Genomic DNA, 18,322 nt, shown 5'->3' with positions numbered 1-18,322 from the left:
ACGTATCCGGAAGAGCAGCAAAATGTGGTTACTGTGCCGAATGTATGACGTAAACGTTGTGCCGTTTAAGGTTCTAGTTTTCGTTTTTTTGTTCTATGTTTTTTAAGATATACGTGCATTAAAATGTGAGACCTTTCTTTGACCAGGGCTGCCACTTTTGTTTGAATGAAATCATCTAGTTTTACCTCAAAAAATATCTAGAAACATCTCGATTAAAAAACAAAACACCCAAACAACGTATCTAAACATAAAACAATCCAATTTATTGTAATGTATTAGCCAAACAACAGCACATATGAAGGTTTTTGATATAAATTGCTCTATATTAGATGTTGAAAAAGCATATTTCTTTCTTTTCATCAGTCTACATTTTCTGAAACAGTTATTTTGTGGTTATCTGGGTGGAACATTTGTATTAGCACGGTTCATACAGTCTTTACAAACGGTAAAAAACGTATCTAGATTTTATAGCCATCATCTAGATCCCATATTTCACATCTAGGCTTAACCAAAACTATCTAGATCTAGCTATAAAATATCTAGAGTGGCAGCCCTGTCTTCGACCAAGTTATGGGACTCAAAGTTCTGTTTTTGCACCAACCATCATTTAAATTTGAAACTCTTATTTTTCTTGATTTAACACAGCATGTTTCTTTTCCCTGAACCCAAAAGTCAGTAACATTGATGTGCTATTTATGCAGAGATAGATAAATCGTTTAATGGTGGCATGTGCAAACCAAAATGTCTTCCATATTTGAACAATATGAGGCAACCATGTCCCGAAGCCAGCAAGTCCAGCGTGTTTCTCGATCATCAAGTTCCACAAGTACAAACCCTGAACCAGTTTCAAGTGGTTATGTGTCATCTAGATTAGAGGATGATACACCAATTTTTAACAAGAGTAAGGTATCAAAATTATTTAAAATATGTATTGAAAAATACAAATGAAAATTATTAATTTTTGATTCATATTTGATCGTACAACATACTTGTATGCAATAGTGATATATGCATGCCTTTTTATTCTTTTTTAATAAAGTTTGCAAGTACACTGATCTGATTACAAAAATGAGAAAGTTTATCCATATGCAATAACTTGCAGATAAATTTCAAGCCTCAAGAACCTATAACCCATCTTGCAATTTGCAACAACATGCTTTGCATGGTGATGTCTGGAAGGTTGTTAACACGAATAAATCTGCTTCACCCAGATGATCTTGATGAGGTGTGTAGTATTTTGTTGCAAGTTTATTATTGAGTCCTTAGTTAAAGTGGGTGTATAAAAAATGATTATTGGAGATCAGCATTTTAAATTTAGTATTAAAAATGTAACAGCATAAGCTTATTTAGCAGCAGCTTAATTGTTGATGTAGGTGGAAGTTACTCGAGGTGATGATAGAGTTTACAAAATGTACTTTGACCCAACTGGACATTTTCTATTGCTGACTTTAACATCTGAAGAAACTGTTTTCTTATCAGCTAATTCAAGAAAGCCAAAGTCTTTGAACAAATTTAAAGGTATATTGGTTGTCAATTGGTGGTTGTTTGCTGAAATTAAACTTTATACACAACTTAAAATGTTTTTGTAAGTTTCTATGCATAATAGGTATTTTTGCATATTGCAGGACACAAAATCGAGAGTATTGCCTGGTGCCAAACATCGAGTGGGAACACTACTGGTCCAGTGTTAGTTGGAACAAACTGGGGCCTTATTATGGAGTGTAGTATTGAAGCAGGTGAAGACACTAAGTTTTTTGGTGGAAGTGTTGATCAATATTTTAAAGAAGTCTTCAATCTTGGCAAAGGAGAAGGAAAAGGTTAGTTGTTAATAAAGGCTAAAATTGTGTTTTTTGTTGCAGTAAAACGTTTGAATGTGGAGAAACAACACAAGAGTAGTTGTAATTGTATTTTGTGTTCCAGACAAAAGCTATGTAATTCCTTGTATCCAAAAACTTGTTTTTCAGGGTTTGCTGTAACAGGGTTGGAATATTTCTGCACTGCTACAAAGGAGAGTGGAAAAAGTGAATACTGTATTTTTGCCAGCACCCCGGGTCGTTTCTATCAGTTTAGTGGGACAGTCAACATGAGCAGTGGTGATATTCCTTTATTTAAGGTTAGTTAGTCACCTCACACATAATTGGAACACTAGCAAAATGTTTTTAATATGCAGAGCTTGTTTGACCCATACAAAAGTGTACCGCCACGGCACATAGATCTACCTGGTACAATTGATAACAGCCAGCTTATCCTACTTTACAACATGAAAGCCCAGTCAGGTATCAGCTAATACCCAGTGCAACCTTTGTTTTACACAAGTATATCATTTACTTTGACACAATTTTGCCAAATTACAGCTTTGATACCCACCCAGTTTGCATGGATGGCTGCTCCAGGAGTTTATGTTGGAGATATCAAAGTTCCAGTCACTGGAGATGAATCTGCTCTACAGCAAAGATCTTTAATTTCAAATGCACGACTGATTTCATATCCAGACACAGGTAGTTGGTAAAAACTTGCTAACATATCCATTTATCAATTTTACCCAAATTTTTTTTGTTTTTTAGCTGGAGACAATGACAATCCATTTGCAGAAGTTGACGACAAGGTTTTAAACATTGTGTTGACTGATTTTCATCTGCTGTTGCTGTATACTGACAGGATGAAAGTTATTTGTTCACTTAATGAACAACTGATTTTTGAAGATGTTTATACATCAAGGTCAGTAGACTGTTTTGTATAAATTGTGTCTCTTTAATAAACATATGATGCAGCCATGTTTTTGTTTACAGCACCATGTTTAAATTTTTATTTTGTATTTGTCAATGTCTGGATTCAATTTAACACAGAGTTGACATTTTTTAACAGATATGGACAGCTAATGGGCCTTTTTAAAGATCCAGTTCAAAGTACCATTTGGACATTTACAGAAAAAGCTGTGTTTAAATACAAGGTATGACTGTTCTTTATTTCGATTAAAAGCTTGTTTAAAATACTTAACATCTAAATCTGTTATAGGTTGTCAAGGAAGCTAGAGATGTCTGGCAAATGTATCTTGACATGGAGAAATTTGACCTGGCTAGGGAATATTGTAGAGACAATCCTGTCAATTTGGACAAGGTGTGTTATAAGGCAACACATAACAAGACTTATCTTATTAACTTGCAAAAGCTTGCATTGTCCTAGGTTCTATCACGACAAGCTGAGCATGCTTTTGAAAGAGGTCAATATAAGGAAAGCGCACTGTATTATGCAATTACACAAAACTCGTTTGAAGATGTGGCACTCAAATTCCTTCGTGCGGGAAGGGATATTGCTCTCCGTGCTTTTCTTCAGAAGAAATTAAGCTCTGTTAAAGTAAATTTCTGTGCACTTACGCATAAAGATTTTACAAACGCATGTTTCTTTTCAGCCTGGAGAAATTACACAAATGACTATGTTGTCTACCTGGTTGGTTGAATTGTATCTAAATGAACTTGGAAAGCACAGGGAAACTACCTCAAAAAGTGAAGAAGAAGCAAAGTTAAAATGCAGAGAAAATCTAAGAAAGCTTTTAGCTCAGGTCAGCATGGACAGATTATGTTGCTAAAAATTGACAGTTATGGCTGCTTGAGCAACAATGCTTTTGAAAACCTGGGTTTGTACAACCAACATATTTTGTAGGGTCGTTTGAAGGAATCCTTCCAGGAAAATCGAGGAACTATTTATGATTTGCTTATCAGCCATGGTGACATAGAAGATTATGTTTTCTTTGCTGTTTTAATGCAGGTATTTTTTACCACCTTAGCTATACTTTAGTTTTACCCAATCACTATCCAGCCTTTTTTTGTAGATGCAGCATGTTAAAAATGTAACAGAGTTTTTGTTAGTAAACCCATTTGTGACTTAAAATTGTGTATTCTAGGATTATGAAAGAGTTGTAAATCACCATGTACAAAATGAAGACTATTCTGCAGCATTGGACGCTTTGCGAAAACAGAACAACATTCAACTATATTACAAGTTTTCTCCTGTGCTTATGCAGGTAAACACAGTGCAGATTTGAAACATAAACTGATTACTATGTATCTCAAGTTAGTATTTGGTGCTTAGTAGAGCTGCCTGGTCTGGTATATTTTTGTGTGTGACTCAAATAGACTGACTTTTCTTAGTTCAACAAAATATCAAATTTAAATTACGACTAGTTTTAATTATGGTTTATAATTATGGGTCCTCTTCCCTGAAGGGAACACATCTTGATTTTACTCAGTTTTTTTAGCACTTATCCCAGTTGATTGCACTAATTACTAAGGGATGTGTTTGGCGTACCTTTGCTGAAAAATACTACTGGCTTGTTTCCTTTTAGCATATCCCTAAAGTTACTGTTGAGGCATGGATACATCTGGGCAGAAGAATTGATCCAAAGCACTTAATACCTTCATTGGTTAACTGCACACAAGTAAGTTTATTGTAATGCAAAATAATAAAAGTTATAATGAATGCTGTTTTAGAGTGGGCATAGTGAACAATGGGCTGAAGCTTTACGATACCTGCAATATTGCACGAGGGAGCTGAATTGCAGAGATTCAGCAATCCACAATTACCTTTTATCACTTTATGTAAAACACCAACCAGATGCTGTCATCAGGTAACAAGTGTTTAAATATTTAGATTTTACAGCAGCATCTGTGACTACATGTCAGCTAATTTTTGGTTTGAAATCAAACACTAGCATGAAAAAGTTAAAAATGTAATCTTGCAGTATTGCATATGGCCTTTTTTGCTCATAAATTAGAACGACCTAGCAACTCCAAATGCACCTTTCAATATGCTTTTCAAGACTGCAATCATATAATCCACTGTTTTTTAAATGGTTACCTTTTTCTGTCTGTTGTAGTTACCTGAAGGAACAAGGCAACGACTCATCTGATGTTTGTTATGATGTGAAGTATGGACTGAGATTATGTTTGGGAAATGATGCAGACAAATCAAACCCAGTTTTGCTCCGAGCTTGTGTAATTATATACACAGTAATGTGCTTGTATGAGGAGGCTGTGGCAATGGCCTTAAAGGTTAGTTGTTGGCATCAGGTGGAAATGTTTATGATCTAATCTTCAGTTTCTATCTATGCTATGTAATGTTTTTAGTGGTCAGTCCCTTTATCTTATCAGATCTAAAATAGTTTGTGTTGTTAAACTTCCTTTCTAATGTTAATGTTAGTTTCTGAGGCCAGACAACTTATACATACTGGCCAGATATTATTTTTGACACTTACACATATTTGTATATATCTCTGATCACATAAGCGTGTAAGTATTATATAATATGGTAGAGCTGCTAACACCATATCCCATGGCAGACCCACATTCAGCTAATTTTTTTGATAGGTGGTGCAAAGAGCTGAAGTATTTAATTATTGGCTAAAGAGGGGTAGGGTTAAGATGTAAGTTTTTGAAAATTTTATGTTTGAAAAAAAAGTTCTATTGAATTTTGAATGCTAATACCTTATCCTGACCCTAAGAGCCCTAACCTTGAGTTGAGCATTTTTAGAGATATATTGTTTTAAATGGATTAGCTGTTCTTTGCGTCACCTATAGATAATAATTAGCTAAATGTGGGTCTGCCATGAGGTGTGGTGTTAGCAGATTATCCATATATTATGGCCCAACTACTAGATTAGCAATGTTGTACAGGTGGATGTGGATCTTGCCAAATCAATTGCTGATCGACAAGAGCTTGAAGAAGAAGATGAAGAGTTGAGAAAGAAGCTTTGGTTAAAGATTGCAAAACATGTTGTTCAGGAGGATAAAGACATCAAGCGAGCAATGAAGTTTTTGCAGGTAAAACTAAGCCTACAACTAGGGATGTTCAACGTAGAATATAGAATCCTTTGGATTCGAATCCATGTTTGCCGTTTGTATCGGGTAATTGGAACCAATATAAATCTGTGCTCGCGCTGTTGGTAAAAATGTAAACACATGCGTTACGTTTCTACGTCGACACCCGGTCATTGTACCAATTGTAAAAGACGGCAAGTGACTTGTCGCCATCTAATCAGCGCTCTACTATCGGCGAAATCGGCGCACTTGTAACAACACTTGTTACGCATCTGATCACGTGATTACGTTTATGCCATGCGATTTGCAACGCCTTTCGGCGTCTTATTGTTTTCCCACTTTGACAACAAAAAACGTTTAACGGTCATGGCGTTAGGCAGCAATTTAAAGCATGGGATTGTCTGTTAAGATCGCAAAAACAGTGAAGGAAACCGAAAACATGTGACGTTTGGGTCCTTTCTTAACCCCATACAAACATAAAAAGGAGTGAGTTAAAGCTGCAAAGTTCACGTTTTGTATTGCAAAATCGCAGGTAGGTTATCGGGAATTGAAATAATTAATCACCCAATGTCCCAACTTTGTTTGCTAGGGTGCCTGTTTTTGCAGTTGTTTTAAGTTAACATACCTTATATATTTGTACACCTGGGAGTCTATGTCAGTCCTCTACCACCAAACCAAGTTACCTCAGCATGCTTACAACATAGTTACTCTTACTGAAGGCAATAAAAGTCACCAAATAAAATTGTTAGAATTAATTTTTAACCTAATGCTAATTCTTCTGGCATGTGGATTTTTGGGAATTTAGTTTCAATGCATGTGTGCAAAGTTTTTTCCCAGCGTTTTCTTTGTGTTGGTTGGTTCTTTTTTTATTTTAAATAAAAATATGTTTTATAATGTGTTAAACTGGTCTACTTTCGTTGCTGTCAAGATTAATGATTGCACAGTCAAAAATATCATAAAAATTGGATTCGAAACTTCTAGATTCGAAACAATTATTCTAGAATTCCCAGTTATTCTACTTTGAACATCCCTACCTACAACACTGTGTTAATCACAGCATGTTATTAAACAGCAATCTGTTCATAAACTTTGATTTATGCTATGCCATTCCAGCACATAATTCACACTATTTTGCACAGGTGCATTTGTGTGAAACTTAACAATAACAAGAAAGTCTTTGGTGATTTCCATATTTTACTTTATTTACCTTTTGGTTTTAATTTAGGCTTTTAAACACACTATTTAGTTATTAGGGTTGTGAATCAGCTTGGTCCAACACTACAATACTTTTATCATTTTAGGAGTCTGGTGATTTGTTAAAAATCGAGGACATTCTTCCATTTTTTCCTGATTTTGTGACAATAGATCACTTTAAGGATGCATTGTGCGAGTCCTTGGCGGAATATAACAAGCACATTGATCAGTTAAAGGTAATACATTGTGTTCTTAGAGTAATTTTTTAATAGGAACGAGAAGTTATGGAGATATAACAAGTGGTTGCCGTGTTTTAGGATGAAATGAATGATGCTACCACAAGTGCCCACTCTATAAGAGCGAATATACAAGAAACAAGGTACTTTTCACACCTCATTGTAATGGTAACTTACGCTTATTTAGCATAAAACATATTTGCTGGTTCAAGAGATAAAACATTTATATGAAATATATTTTCAACTTGGTCGTCACTTCCACTAAATCTGGAACTGAACAAAACTTTTTTGGTAACAGTGTATTTTTCACTACAGAAATCAACATTTGGTTGTTGGTCCCACTGAGCGTTGCTGTGTGTGTGGTCGTCCATTACTTACACGGGGATTTTATTTATTTCCCTGCAATCACGCATTTCACAGTGATTGTTTATGGAATGAAGCCAGGCCATTGTTGAATGAAACTAAACAAAACAACGCTGATCGACTACAACTTGTAAGTTAAAGTTTTTAAAAGTTGAATACACTACCGAACAAATGAGGTTTTATCAGTCCTAAACATTCATTTTTCGGAACTTTGATTACTTGTAGATTAGGGCGCCCCCTTGCCTTATTTGCTCCTTAACGTTTGTTGTCAGTTACACCTGTACTTGCAATGCGGAATGTACCGTTATAAACTTGCATACTACGAAATGGGTTTAAAGACCAAGCCGTGTTTTAATTATTCTGTCGACATAATGTAAAAGTTAAACATTTTTGTTTATTATAAGGAACTACGTATGGTAAGCCAATCCATGGTCCCAGGTGCGACAGATCAAGCGGCGAGAGACAAAAAAGCTCGTCGTCAACAACTTATCCTTGATCTCGATGATATCATTGCTAACGAATGTGTCTTATGTGGGGAGATAGCAGTGAGAGCGATTGACGCCCCGTTTAAAGATAATGAAGACGGCGACCGACAGTCCTGGCTTTAAATTGAAAGTGCATAAAAACTGCAGTAATTCCTTGTCGTGCAATCCGTATTGTTGTTCCGTATTCGAAATACATCTGGCGGTCTCTAACCTCCTGAATTTGAGTTAATAGGCAACCACGGGTCGTAGTAGTCGTTATCTTCGAAAGGAAAGTTGTAATCGCGTTCAAACGCTATGTAGTCAATTTCAAGTTGGAACGGACCTTCTATGCCATCGTTAAGCAGAAAACGAAAGTTCGTCATCTGGAATAAACATAATATGTTAATATAATGTTTGGCATCATCTTTTGAAACAACTTCCAACTCTTGTAATCAAGAACCAATTACTACACCTTGTGCAAGTCCATCGGAGATTGTTTTGACAGTAAACCACTCTTTTTGCTCGCGATCAACTTGCAATATGGAATCTACAAATTATGCAATTTTTTAACAAATTAACAAAGAAACAATTCCTTAATATCAGATAACATTCAATTGAAATTGAACTTGGACACTTACCTTGACTTCCTGCCATAGTGGCCCGCCGTTCGTATGAACTGGTGCTGTGTACATCAGGTTATATCCCAATCCCAAATCACAGTGCGCTTCGAGCATGTACTTGCGACCATCGCCTCGTATTCGAAGTTTAATGACGTTAAATCCAATGAAGCTCATAAATTCCACTTTGTCTAAAACGGTCTAAAAACAGCGTAATATTTACCTGGATATTTAGTGCCGAGCGATAAAATCGTCCAAAGTTTTTTTTTTATCAAACGATTTGGCAATTAATGTTTATCGGTGGGCCTTCTATTTCATAAAGTATTTCCTTGTCGTTTCGTACCAAAATATTTGAGACATTCGTGTATGTTAGTGATTACACATAAAAAACTCACAATAAACGGTTTGGTTTCCATGAAAGCGAATCCACTGAAACGCGGTCTTTCAGCCAGAGGGTCTTCGGAAAGTAAGCGATCTCTAGGGCGGCGATTACTTAAGTATCCTCGAAACAATGCAGTCATTTCGTTTTTGCTTTGTCGCAGTTCAGACCAGCTGTAGCCACCAATATCTTCGTCGGTCATCAGATACCAGTATCGTAGATCGTCAGGGTTTCTGAAGTAATACACCACATGGTCCTCCTTGGTCAGGCGCTTTAGGTGTTGCTGCTTTTTCATTGGCGAAAACCGATTTTTAATGTCAAATTGAATATGCTTCCAGCTTTGTCTGAATTTTGGCCAGTGAATTGCCAAACGTTGTGGCGGTTTGTGTGGCGTTTCTTTCTTAACAGTGATGCCACTTTCATCGCCTTCGTCGTTTTGCATTAGTCTTAAACCGGTGCTGATACGCCTAGCAGCGGTCAAGGATGGAAAACGGCGCCCAGCGCTGTGCAACACCCATACAAGTGGGTTTGCCATGTTACCAACACCCTACTTTTATTACCTATGATAATCGCCTGCATTTAGAAACCATGCAAACAAATTAGAAATGCGTGAAGAAGACAAATCGAACATAAAAAATTTAAACGAATCAGCATGCAAAAGGAACAGAACCGCCCTTGCAATATTGCTAATTATTAATTAATGTACATTGCAGTTGCATAGGCAGCATGAATAGGAACTATACGACCACACACATAGTTAAATAAAACCCACTCTTAATTGCCTCATAAAAAACGATTGTTAACGGCACAAAATTAATCAATTTTAGGGATCAATAATGACATAATTTAACAATTGCTGTTTTTTAAAAAACGGGCATTTAATAAACACAAAGAAGCGTTTAAACTAAATTTTAATTGTTTCTAAAATAATAAACAGTTGTTTATTTACTAGGCTTTTGTACAGAAAATCACAATTTGTGACAGTTCACCATAAATTGATTTGTTGCACTTAAAAGCACCACAAGTCCCTCCAGCAACACTTAATCCTTAACTGCTGGGAAGTTTCAGTTGCAGATCCATGGTGTCAAGGAACATCTTCATTTGCTTGGCTTCTTTTCTTTCTCTGCTTTCAGCGGGCAAGAATCCAACAAAAATGGGGCTTGCTATCAAAAGGTACTTATGGGCCAGAAAGTATTGCCCAGTTTTGAAATACAAGGCACACAACTTGTAGACTTCTCTGCCATACTCAATGCTTTTTGGTCCGAACTTAAGAGCCATAATTTTTACACTTTTAATGATGTGCTCTATTGCCATGGATATGTTCGAGTTTTGACTGCAAACACAATTAGGGTCAATGGTTTAGTGTAAATTTTATTAAAAAAATTGTGGGTTAGATAGTTTTTGTTCAAATTTCCATCAAAGCTTTTGTTTTAGACCAGTGGTTCCCAACCTGGGGTTCGCGGACCCCCAAGGGGTCCGTGAGATGGTTCTAAGGGGTCCGTGGAGGCAAATATTTTTAGTAACCAACATTAAAGTATTTTTAAGTTTCCAAACCATTTTAAAAATCTTGCATACGAGTGCAAACTGTTTGTTGCACCTTTGGATCAGGAATAAGCACGTTTTTGTGATTGTTACCTCCATTGTGACATCACAACACAGACAGACAATAGTTCTTTGTTTCAAGATTTGTACACCAGATAGTTTGACTGCTACAGCACAGAACTTCATTGAGATTTAAGGTCTGTGAAGGTTCAAATAAAATGCTGCCCCCAAAAGCGAAAGTATAATACCGTATAATGCAAGAAACGTGAAAGAAAAAAACGGTAAATTAGGTTGGGGGTCCGCAGACACATGAAATTTATAAAAGGGGTCCGTGACTACAAAAAGGTTGGGAACCACTGTTTTAGACAGATACTGCAAAACAGTATTAAACAGTGTAATAATGTCCTACCTGTAGCAATATGCAACTTGATCATGCAAAGCCCCAAGGGTTTGGTGATTCTTATAGAGTATAGTTTCCAGTGTTTTAAGAGATCTTAACAGCACATCAATTGACTTTTCAACATTTCCATTCATAATTTTAAATGCTTGAAGGTTAACCTCCTCCTTTAAAAGTAAATGACAAAACTCTTAAAATAATATATATGCCAATTAATTGAACCACTAGATCAGGGTTCCACAACCATGGTTAGCAATGATCCAATTGCACAAGTTTAATATTTGCCCCGGTCTGAAGGTTTGTATATATTATATGCAAAAACATCTGAAAGTTGTGGCCGTTGTCAAAGATTTTATGTACATACAGGCAATACCTGATTCCCTTGCTGTTTAATTTAAAATACTTTTTTTCTTCTTTGTGGCAGTTTGATGAAAACTTTGCACCACTAATAACTAACGTGTTCCATAGATTAACCAACTGGAGGTTGATGCTTCTATACTTACCATTGTATGAATGTATAGTTGTTGAACCTTAGATAAATCATGCAGTTTCATACAGGACTGGTCCATGCATTTTCCCCACCCTGATTTTGCATCGCGTGAACTTTCAATGATTTTGACTGGTCCACTGCATGAGTTGCACTTGAATGCAGTGAGTTGATCCATCAATGCCTGTTCATCTGAACTAGCTAAAATCACAGGAATAAACAAACAGTGCCATATAATGAGTCCCACATTTACCATTATGGTGTTGGAAACATACAAAAAGCACAAACTAACTTAGTCATGATAAAGTCAAGTAAGTCCTATCATATAACATTTAAAATCCTAAAAAAGCTTTAACACAAAAATGAGTATGAGTTTTTATGAATTTACCAATGTTTAATCAAAATTCAACCAACACACTAGGATATGTTTACCAGTCTTGTGCTTCATGCATGCAGCGCATTCACATTTGAAGAAATATTGCTCCTTCAAAGCTTTTTGTCTATCTTTGTATGAGTATCTTGTGACACAGGGCCCATAAGCATGACAGATTTCATCACCCATATTTGCTGTTCGGAGCATTTTGACCTACATAAAAGGGAAGGGTAAAACATTAATTTGGATACAACTTTGCTTTTTTACTATTTAAGTTTGGAAAAAGCCAAACCTGTGCAAAGTAAAACCACAAGATTGAGAATAGAACTGTTAGGTGCACAAAAACTTACAAAAATTCTGTCTCCATCAAATGAAACAAATGTGTTGGCATCACAACTGTGGTTCAACAGGGAGCAGTGAGGAAAAACACAGAGTGCAAGTCGTTGTTGAGACAGTGTTTCCACTTCTAAATTCAAAAAGTATACTGTGTATTGCAAAAACCACTCAAAGATGTAAATCTTATTCTAACTTTCAGCATTAACCTTTGTCAGCTTTTCCTTCAGGAAGCACCTGGATCACAGCTTGTGAATTGGTATACAGCTGAAGCATGTGGTGTCTTATCAAATGGACGAGGACACCATGACTGTTCTTGGGCATTTCTGCAAAAAATGGTAATCATTAATTTTACATCACATCTGGTTTGTACCAATTCAAGCTGTGCTTACCTTTGGAAACTGAATATGTTTGTTGCTTAGCATTTTTATCTGGAACCAGTTTTCCAAACTTTTCACATACACTTTTGACTTGGTTCCTAAGGTCTTCAATGTCAAACATAGAGTCAGTGTTTTCATGCATAGCAGGAAAAGACAAGTTTCCAAAAACTTGATTCAACAGTGATTCAATGTTAGTTGCATGTTTGGACTTGCTTGGAGAAGGTTGAGGTATTGCAAGGCACTGCTCAACTACAGTGGCTAGAAACCGAGCAGTTGATTCACACTTGGATATCCGAGCTTTTCCATGGTCACTAAAGTGTGTTTGTAGGCAATAAACACTCCAATATTTCCCGTAGTATTTATTATCAACAGGATTTAGTCCAGTAACAGCAGTTGTTTGTGAAGCTGACTGTTTCTTTTTATGCTTTGCTGTTGTGTTTGTTTTGGAGGTAATACAGCTGTTCTTTATGTGTGAAGCAATTGAACTGCATGTGTGGCCACTAATCAGGCATTGCTCCTTATCAAATTTTGCTGTGTAAAGTTCATATGCTCCATGTAGGATCATCCGCAATGCCATTTGTGCAAATGCTTCACTCTAAATGACACAAGCTAGTTTTCAAAACACAACAACATTAAGTTTGTTTTTAGGTCAACTGCAGATACACACTATTTTGTCCAAATCTAATGTTCCCTAGGTAGACACTTGCACCAAATACAAGGTCTTTACTTTTTGAATATTTCAGTAAAAAAATATAGAACCAAAACATGTACATAATTGTAGAATAGTTGTTTTATTCAAACTTTAACTGGTTATTAAATTTTCCATAAGTTTTTTCATACCTTATAGATAACAGGCCACATGCAACATTCAAGCCAATGGTGCATAACCCATGCTTTGTTTCGACATATGTCGCTGCAATACATAACATGGGTACACCCAAAGCATGGAACACCACTGATTCTGCAATCCTGAAAATGTATTTTTGTTAGTTACTGTAGGAACATTTATAGGTGCAAAAACAAACCTTGAAGCATAAATTACAATGTGTTTTCTGGTATTTTTGATTCAAAATCCCACAATAAGCTTTTTCATTTATGACATTATTAGAAGATGTCATGAACTCCTTCGCCGTTAAATAGCGACCTTGAGGAAAAAAATCATTACATTTCAAGGGAAAGATGTATTTTTGTACATAATTGAGGAAAACATACATACGATACACAAGAAGAAAAAATGTCAATACTCAAAAATAATACCTTTCGACTTATCAAAATTAATGTCAAGCTTTGCGAGAACATCTCCTTGGATTTCATCTTCATCACTCCCTGCACATTTTTTTATTTACAAAAACGTTTATATTAGCAAAAAAACAAACAATACCTTTCTCTTGTACATTGTTTGTTTTACCCAACTTGGCTTTGTGTATCATACGTTGTAACACTTTTACTTCCTAAAAAGTTCACACATAAAATTGTTAAAAATCATGCAAAACATAAATCTAGCAGCTAAGGCTGGGTTTAAACTGACTATATTTCGACATGAGAAGTTTGGTCATCCTATCTTTTGTCTGTCACACTGTGAAACAAACCTAATCATAATGTATTACTTTTAGAGGACAAAACCTTTTTGCACTTTATGTTGCAGATAAATTTTGCAATAACCCCTGGGTGAAATCTTAACAAAAAAAACAACTGTTTCTGAATGTAAGCATAAAGTATATGTTTGTATTATGGAGATTGTATATATTTCACCACTACTGTGGCAGGTATACCACTTGTAGTTATGCAAATATATATACAAGAGTTGACAATTTACCAAAACTTAGAAAATGCACTGTGCATTTTGTGGCATAATTACTTAACAAAGAGTATTGCATTGTTGAGACCTCAAAAAAGTACCCTTTTAAAAAAGAAGTAAAATGCATACAGGATTTCCTGAATAAAAGTGGTAAGTGAACACATTGTAAAATTCAAGTACAAAATGTTTGTGAATCACTCTTCTAACACTGATGCTTACCCTTGTGGTCTTAATTTCACCATTTTGACTTAACATAGACTTAACAGTCTCTTCACATTCCTTGACTTTCTTAAGATGCCAGTAGGACCAAGCCAACCGTGTCATGAGCTTAACTTGCCTACAAATAAACTTTTTAATGAACAGGTCTAGAAAAAATGTTTGTACTTTTTTCATTGTTGCATTTGTAACACAAAACTTAAGTATGTTTTTCCAAAATTAAACAACTCTGTTCCACAATAAATATATTACAACAATGTTATAATTCTCGAACTTTGGTTAGTACACTGGTTCCCAACCAGTAGAATTGTTAGTGGTGGTAGGTAACTGCTTTCCTTCTGGTATGCGAACACCTTTTCAGCATTTTAAATCAAATGATGTTTTGCCTTGCATTAGGCAGGTGATGGAAAGCAGACAGTTACAGACTGTACATTGGTGTGCTGAGCTTTTTATTGTACTACATTTTTAGTTTCAGAATGTAAGTTGTCTGATTGAAAATCCTTGGTTTTAGGCACGGTTGGTTTGTGGTGACGAACAACATTAAAATGGTACGCAAACGCAACTAGAGATTGGTTGGGAATCACTGAGTTAGTATACATTACCATGGTTCTTTACACAACACGAAACAACACTCTTTTACTTTTTACTTTTATTTCTTGTGTTTTAGGAATTATTTGGTCATTAAGATGAGGTTGTCAAACACTGCTGTGGTAATTTAGAGCCTCTACCTTGAATGATCTTGAGGTCCATTTGCCCAAGATCTATGAATGTCCTTAACGCAGAGATCATATTTCTTCATTCGAAAAAGTGCAGCAGAACGGTTGGAATAAAGAACTTCAATTGGATATTCTAAAACAAAGGAAAACCAAGGTTACACAAAATAAATTTATGCTCCAATCTAGATGTGCAAAGCTAGTCGAAATGTCTCCTAGATTTTAAACTGATGTGATGTCTATTTTAAATGCAGTATTAGTGCTGTATTGGTTGCATAATGCTAAGGCATATATACTGTACATGCATTCACCAAATGCAATGCAGGGGTGGTTAACAGTTATGCTTGTTTGTGTGTTTCCTAATTGTGATAATCAGTTTTGCATGCAAGCATCACAGCAGCCGAGTTGTAGCATGGTGTGTCAATGCTGATTATAAGAATTTTTTGTACACCCCTTTCCCCACTCACACAATCATGAACATTAAAATAGATGTTGTAATGCTGATAAGATACCAGTCTTTTCCTAGGTGATGAAATAAAGTTTAACTTTTTTTTTTTTTTTTAACTTGTGTTCTATTGTGTATAATCAGTTTAAACCCCATACGAGATGCAAAATTGTAATTGCTTTGTAAGAAAAATTACTGGATCAGCAATAATTGTTGTTACAGTAAGCCTGCCAGCAACAGCTTATTCATCAATAAATGCTACTCAAAAAAAGACATATACCTTCGAGATCACCAACAGTTGTTTTCTTTTCACTTGGTTTGGAATGTGGTGGAGCATACCTCAGGCCTTGTGTGTATATTTCCGATGCAATTTCAAATTCATTTTGCTTGAAGTGTTTGTTTCCCTCACTTTTTAACAACCAACAGGTGCTAGCTGATTTAGTTTCTGTAAGACTGAGGGAACTGATTCCAGTTGGAAACAAAGTGTCCATATTTGCCAAAAGTTTCACCCTACACAAGCATATATGCTATATATAGACAAGATAAAATTTAAAACATGCAATTTGTTTGGAACAAAAAAGAAACTTGACTTTAAAGACAGGAAAAAATAGGCCTTGACAAATTAAATCCCATACTGCATTTACATCTAGACGCATGATACTTTTTTATTTCACCTGATCTTGAGTATAATATTTTTTGAAAAAATGGGCATGACTTCAAAAACAACATGTGCCACTAAATGCTTAATGTCATATGCATGTTAACTATAAATCTTTCAGTGTACTTTACTGGTGACATTTTACTAATTTAACAACCTAATGTTCAGATTTTGTAATGGAATAGTTTTTAAAACAATAAGCCTTGCAAAAATAATATTAATCTATTAAATGATATTCTAAAGATCAGGTGTTTTAAAAAGGATATCCAAAAATATTTCAACAATCCAAGTTCAGTGGTACACTAACCAACAAATTAGATACAAGACCAACAGATTTTTACACAACAAACAACACGTGAAACTGCTATTTTACGGAAATTATTGCACAGAAGATTATTTTTTGCATGCTTTCCTTCAAGACAAACAATGGGAAGGAACCGTTGGGTAATTCCCCTAACTTATAAAGCTTAGGCAAAATAAATTAAATATTCATATAAATCATATACCGGTACGTAGTTTTTCGTAACTGGTCCCGGTAATAAGACATATTTTTTTAGTTTGCTTGACGTGAAGAAGCCTTGTTTTTTTCCCTTGCCATATACGACAGTGACTACAAATCATTTCGAACCTTTATCGGCGGACAAACAATAAACAATAAACTATTTACCACGACAGGGTTTGTGCGGAGTATTTGCACAATGTGCATGTGAAGATGTGTGCCCGCTTTTTCAAAAATGTGCAACGTGCGCACATTTTCAAACAATGCTACAACTAATTAACACAATTGGCATTTTCTCCTCTCTTGTGATAAATCCCCATGATCCCTTTCAACAAATGTTTTTGCACAGTGTGCAAAAACGTGGTCAACAAAACATAAGTTATATAAGTACTCTACATCAGCATTTAAAATAGTTGAAGGTTAACTTTAAGTTTCTTTTCATATCCCCAATCCCCCAACCTCTCCCAAACCGCTAACGTTGACCACGAGAGAGCCCAAATAATTTTGACATCTTATAATCATCCTATATGTTATAAAGAACAATTAAGGGCTTTGAGTAATGTTAAATTAAATACTGACATAGCTCATAAGCTATCAACCCTGAAAGGCATCCACATTTTGGCCTTAATTGCGCTTTTTGGCTTGAAAAAATAGTGTTAAAAAATAAGTGAACACGTTTTACACTTGCACGTTTTCGCGCACACGTTATAAAAAAAACGCTTGCGTCCCCGTCTCCGCGAAAAGTCCTCTATAATACATGCAATAAGTAAAAAAGATTTACAACACAAGAAAATACCATCACTGTTGAGTTGAGTTGAGTTTATTTCGCTTGGTGAAAGACAACATAGCGACACAATAGCACTAAAAACAATCACCAAGCCGGAAATAGCTGCGCAACGTTAAAACGTTATTAAGCGCAAAACAGTAAAGGGCACAATTGGTGGATGATACCAAAACGCGCTGCAGCTACACCGTATTATAAAGCGTTATGTGACTGGGGCTCACAAGAAAGTGAGGTTGGCGCAGTGATGGTTAACACGACTGGGGAGGGAACGTTGGTGGGACCAGTCGAGGGGGCCCTATAAACTAACCACCCGTGTTAGGAAAGAGGGTGGGGTTCGACAGGAAAAGAAACCACCGAAAGAAACCCTGTCGGATAGTTTCAAGCGCCGGAAGGAAGAACACACACAACGATGATAAAAATTTAAATCCTAGATTAGGACTATTATTGAATTGTTAATTAGAGAATTTGTTTGAAATATTCACATTAAATGGAATTAAAAATAATTATCTTTATTATAATAGTTCAAAGGATAAATAAATAAATAAAAAACAACAACAATAGATAACAAAACAAAATAAGCCTAAAAAAACAAATACACACAAAAAAACAAACAAGGCACAGCATAGGAGTC

The 18,322-nt window shown here is 35.6% G+C and overlaps 3 protein-coding genes and 1 long non-coding RNA gene across 6 annotated transcripts; 2 read left to right on the top strand and 2 right to left on the bottom strand.

The window, feature by feature from the left end:
• Positions 1 to 20: 20 nt before the first annotated feature.
• On the top strand, positions 21 to 8,888 carry LOC145212445 (vacuolar protein sorting-associated protein 18 homolog). Its single transcript, XM_080080560.1, has 23 exons — positions 21 to 70; positions 702 to 906; positions 1,103 to 1,225; positions 1,374 to 1,518; positions 1,626 to 1,817; positions 1,965 to 2,113; positions 2,171 to 2,276; positions 2,355 to 2,498; positions 2,565 to 2,718; positions 2,866 to 2,950; positions 3,016 to 3,117; positions 3,184 to 3,354; positions 3,410 to 3,559; positions 3,661 to 3,765; positions 3,902 to 4,021; positions 4,343 to 4,435; positions 4,488 to 4,624; positions 4,874 to 5,048; positions 5,670 to 5,816; positions 7,115 to 7,243; positions 7,325 to 7,386; positions 7,559 to 7,736; positions 8,011 to 8,888. Exons 2-23 carry the CDS (start codon positions 742 to 744, stop codon positions 8,212 to 8,214), a joined length of 3,036 nt encoding a protein of 1,011 aa, XP_079936686.1. The 5' UTR covers positions 21 to 70; positions 702 to 741; the 3' UTR covers positions 8,215 to 8,888.
• LOC145212452 (complex I intermediate-associated protein 30, mitochondrial-like) lies at positions 7,981 to 9,662 on the bottom strand. The gene is made up of 4 exons (XM_080080569.1): positions 9,083 to 9,662; positions 8,709 to 8,888; positions 8,543 to 8,617; positions 7,981 to 8,453 (listed from the first exon to the last, which is right to left on the bottom strand). The coding sequence occupies exons 1-4, from the start codon at positions 9,599 to 9,601 to the stop codon at positions 8,298 to 8,300; spliced, it is 930 nt and encodes a 309-aa protein (XP_079936695.1). The 5' UTR covers positions 9,602 to 9,662; the 3' UTR covers positions 7,981 to 8,297.
• On the bottom strand, positions 9,640 to 16,241 carry LOC145212446 (protein-lysine N-methyltransferase SMYD4-like). The gene is made up of 14 exons (XM_080080561.1): positions 16,031 to 16,241; positions 15,321 to 15,441; positions 14,596 to 14,713; positions 13,960 to 14,029; positions 13,836 to 13,904; positions 13,604 to 13,722; positions 13,419 to 13,547; positions 12,591 to 13,173; positions 12,408 to 12,524; positions 12,216 to 12,331; positions 11,925 to 12,078; positions 11,509 to 11,693; positions 11,018 to 11,172; positions 9,640 to 10,399 (listed from the first exon to the last, which is right to left on the bottom strand). The coding sequence occupies exons 1-14, from the start codon at positions 16,239 to 16,241 to the stop codon at positions 10,114 to 10,116; spliced, it is 2,433 nt and encodes an 810-aa protein (XP_079936687.1). The 3' UTR covers positions 9,640 to 10,113.
• LOC145212453 (uncharacterized) lies at positions 12,475 to 16,533 on the top strand. 3 transcript variants are annotated; one of them, XR_013856715.1, is made up of 3 exons: positions 12,475 to 12,536; positions 15,260 to 15,462; positions 15,973 to 16,533. It is a non-coding gene; the product is annotated as an uncharacterized LOC145212453 (long non-coding RNA). The 3 variants fall into 3 exon arrangements; XR_013856713.1 differs by having other exon boundaries at positions 15,260 to 16,533; XR_013856714.1 differs by lacking the exon at positions 12,475 to 12,536 and adding an exon at positions 14,709 to 15,179 and having other exon boundaries at positions 15,260 to 16,533.
• Positions 16,534 to 18,322: the final 1,789 nt, after the last annotated feature.

The sequence above is a fragment of the Phallusia mammillata genome, chromosome 2, assembly GCF_965637545.1.
Source record: "Phallusia mammillata chromosome 2, kaPhaMamm4.hap1.1, whole genome shotgun sequence".
Lineage (NCBI taxonomy): Eukaryota > Metazoa > Chordata > Ascidiacea > Phlebobranchia > Ascidiidae > Phallusia > Phallusia mammillata.
Note: the sequence above shows the minus strand (reverse complement) of the source record. Positions and strands in the feature narration are given on the sequence as shown.

Bases quoted from the DNA above. Each gene is read 5' to 3' on its own strand.
- LOC145212452 (XM_080080569.1), bottom strand. From the start codon at position 9,601: ATGGCAAACCCACTTGTATGGGTGTTGCACAGCGCTGGGCGCCGTTTT. The intron at 8,618-8,708 runs GTAAGTGTCCAA...CATAATTTGTAG, and splicing joins CACTATGGCAGGAAGTCAAG to ATTCCATATTGCAAGTTGAT. The intron at 8,454-8,542 runs GTGTAGTAATTG...TGTTTATTCCAG, and splicing joins CTCCGATGGACTTGCACAAG to ATGACGAACTTTCGTTTTCT.
- LOC145212445 (XM_080080560.1), top strand. From the start codon at position 742: ATGTCTTCCATATTTGAACAATATGAGGCAACCATGTCCCGAAGCCAG. The intron at 2,719-2,865 runs GTCAGTAGACTG...ATTTTTTAACAG, and splicing joins GAAGATGTTTATACATCAAG to ATATGGACAGCTAATGGGCC. The intron at 4,022-4,342 runs GTAAACACAGTG...GTTTCCTTTTAG, and splicing joins TTTCTCCTGTGCTTATGCAG to CATATCCCTAAAGTTACTGT.
- LOC145212446 (XM_080080561.1), bottom strand. From the start codon at position 16,241: ATGGACACTTTGTTTCCAACTGGAATCAGTTCCCTCAGTCTTACAGAA. The intron at 14,030-14,595 runs GTAAGCATCAGT...TGAACTTTTTAG, and splicing joins GTGAAATTAAGACCACAAGG to GAAGTAAAAGTGTTACAACG. The intron at 12,332-12,407 runs GTTAATGCTGAA...TTTTGAATTTAG, and splicing joins TGAAGGAAAAGCTGACAAAG to AAGTGGAAACACTGTCTCAA.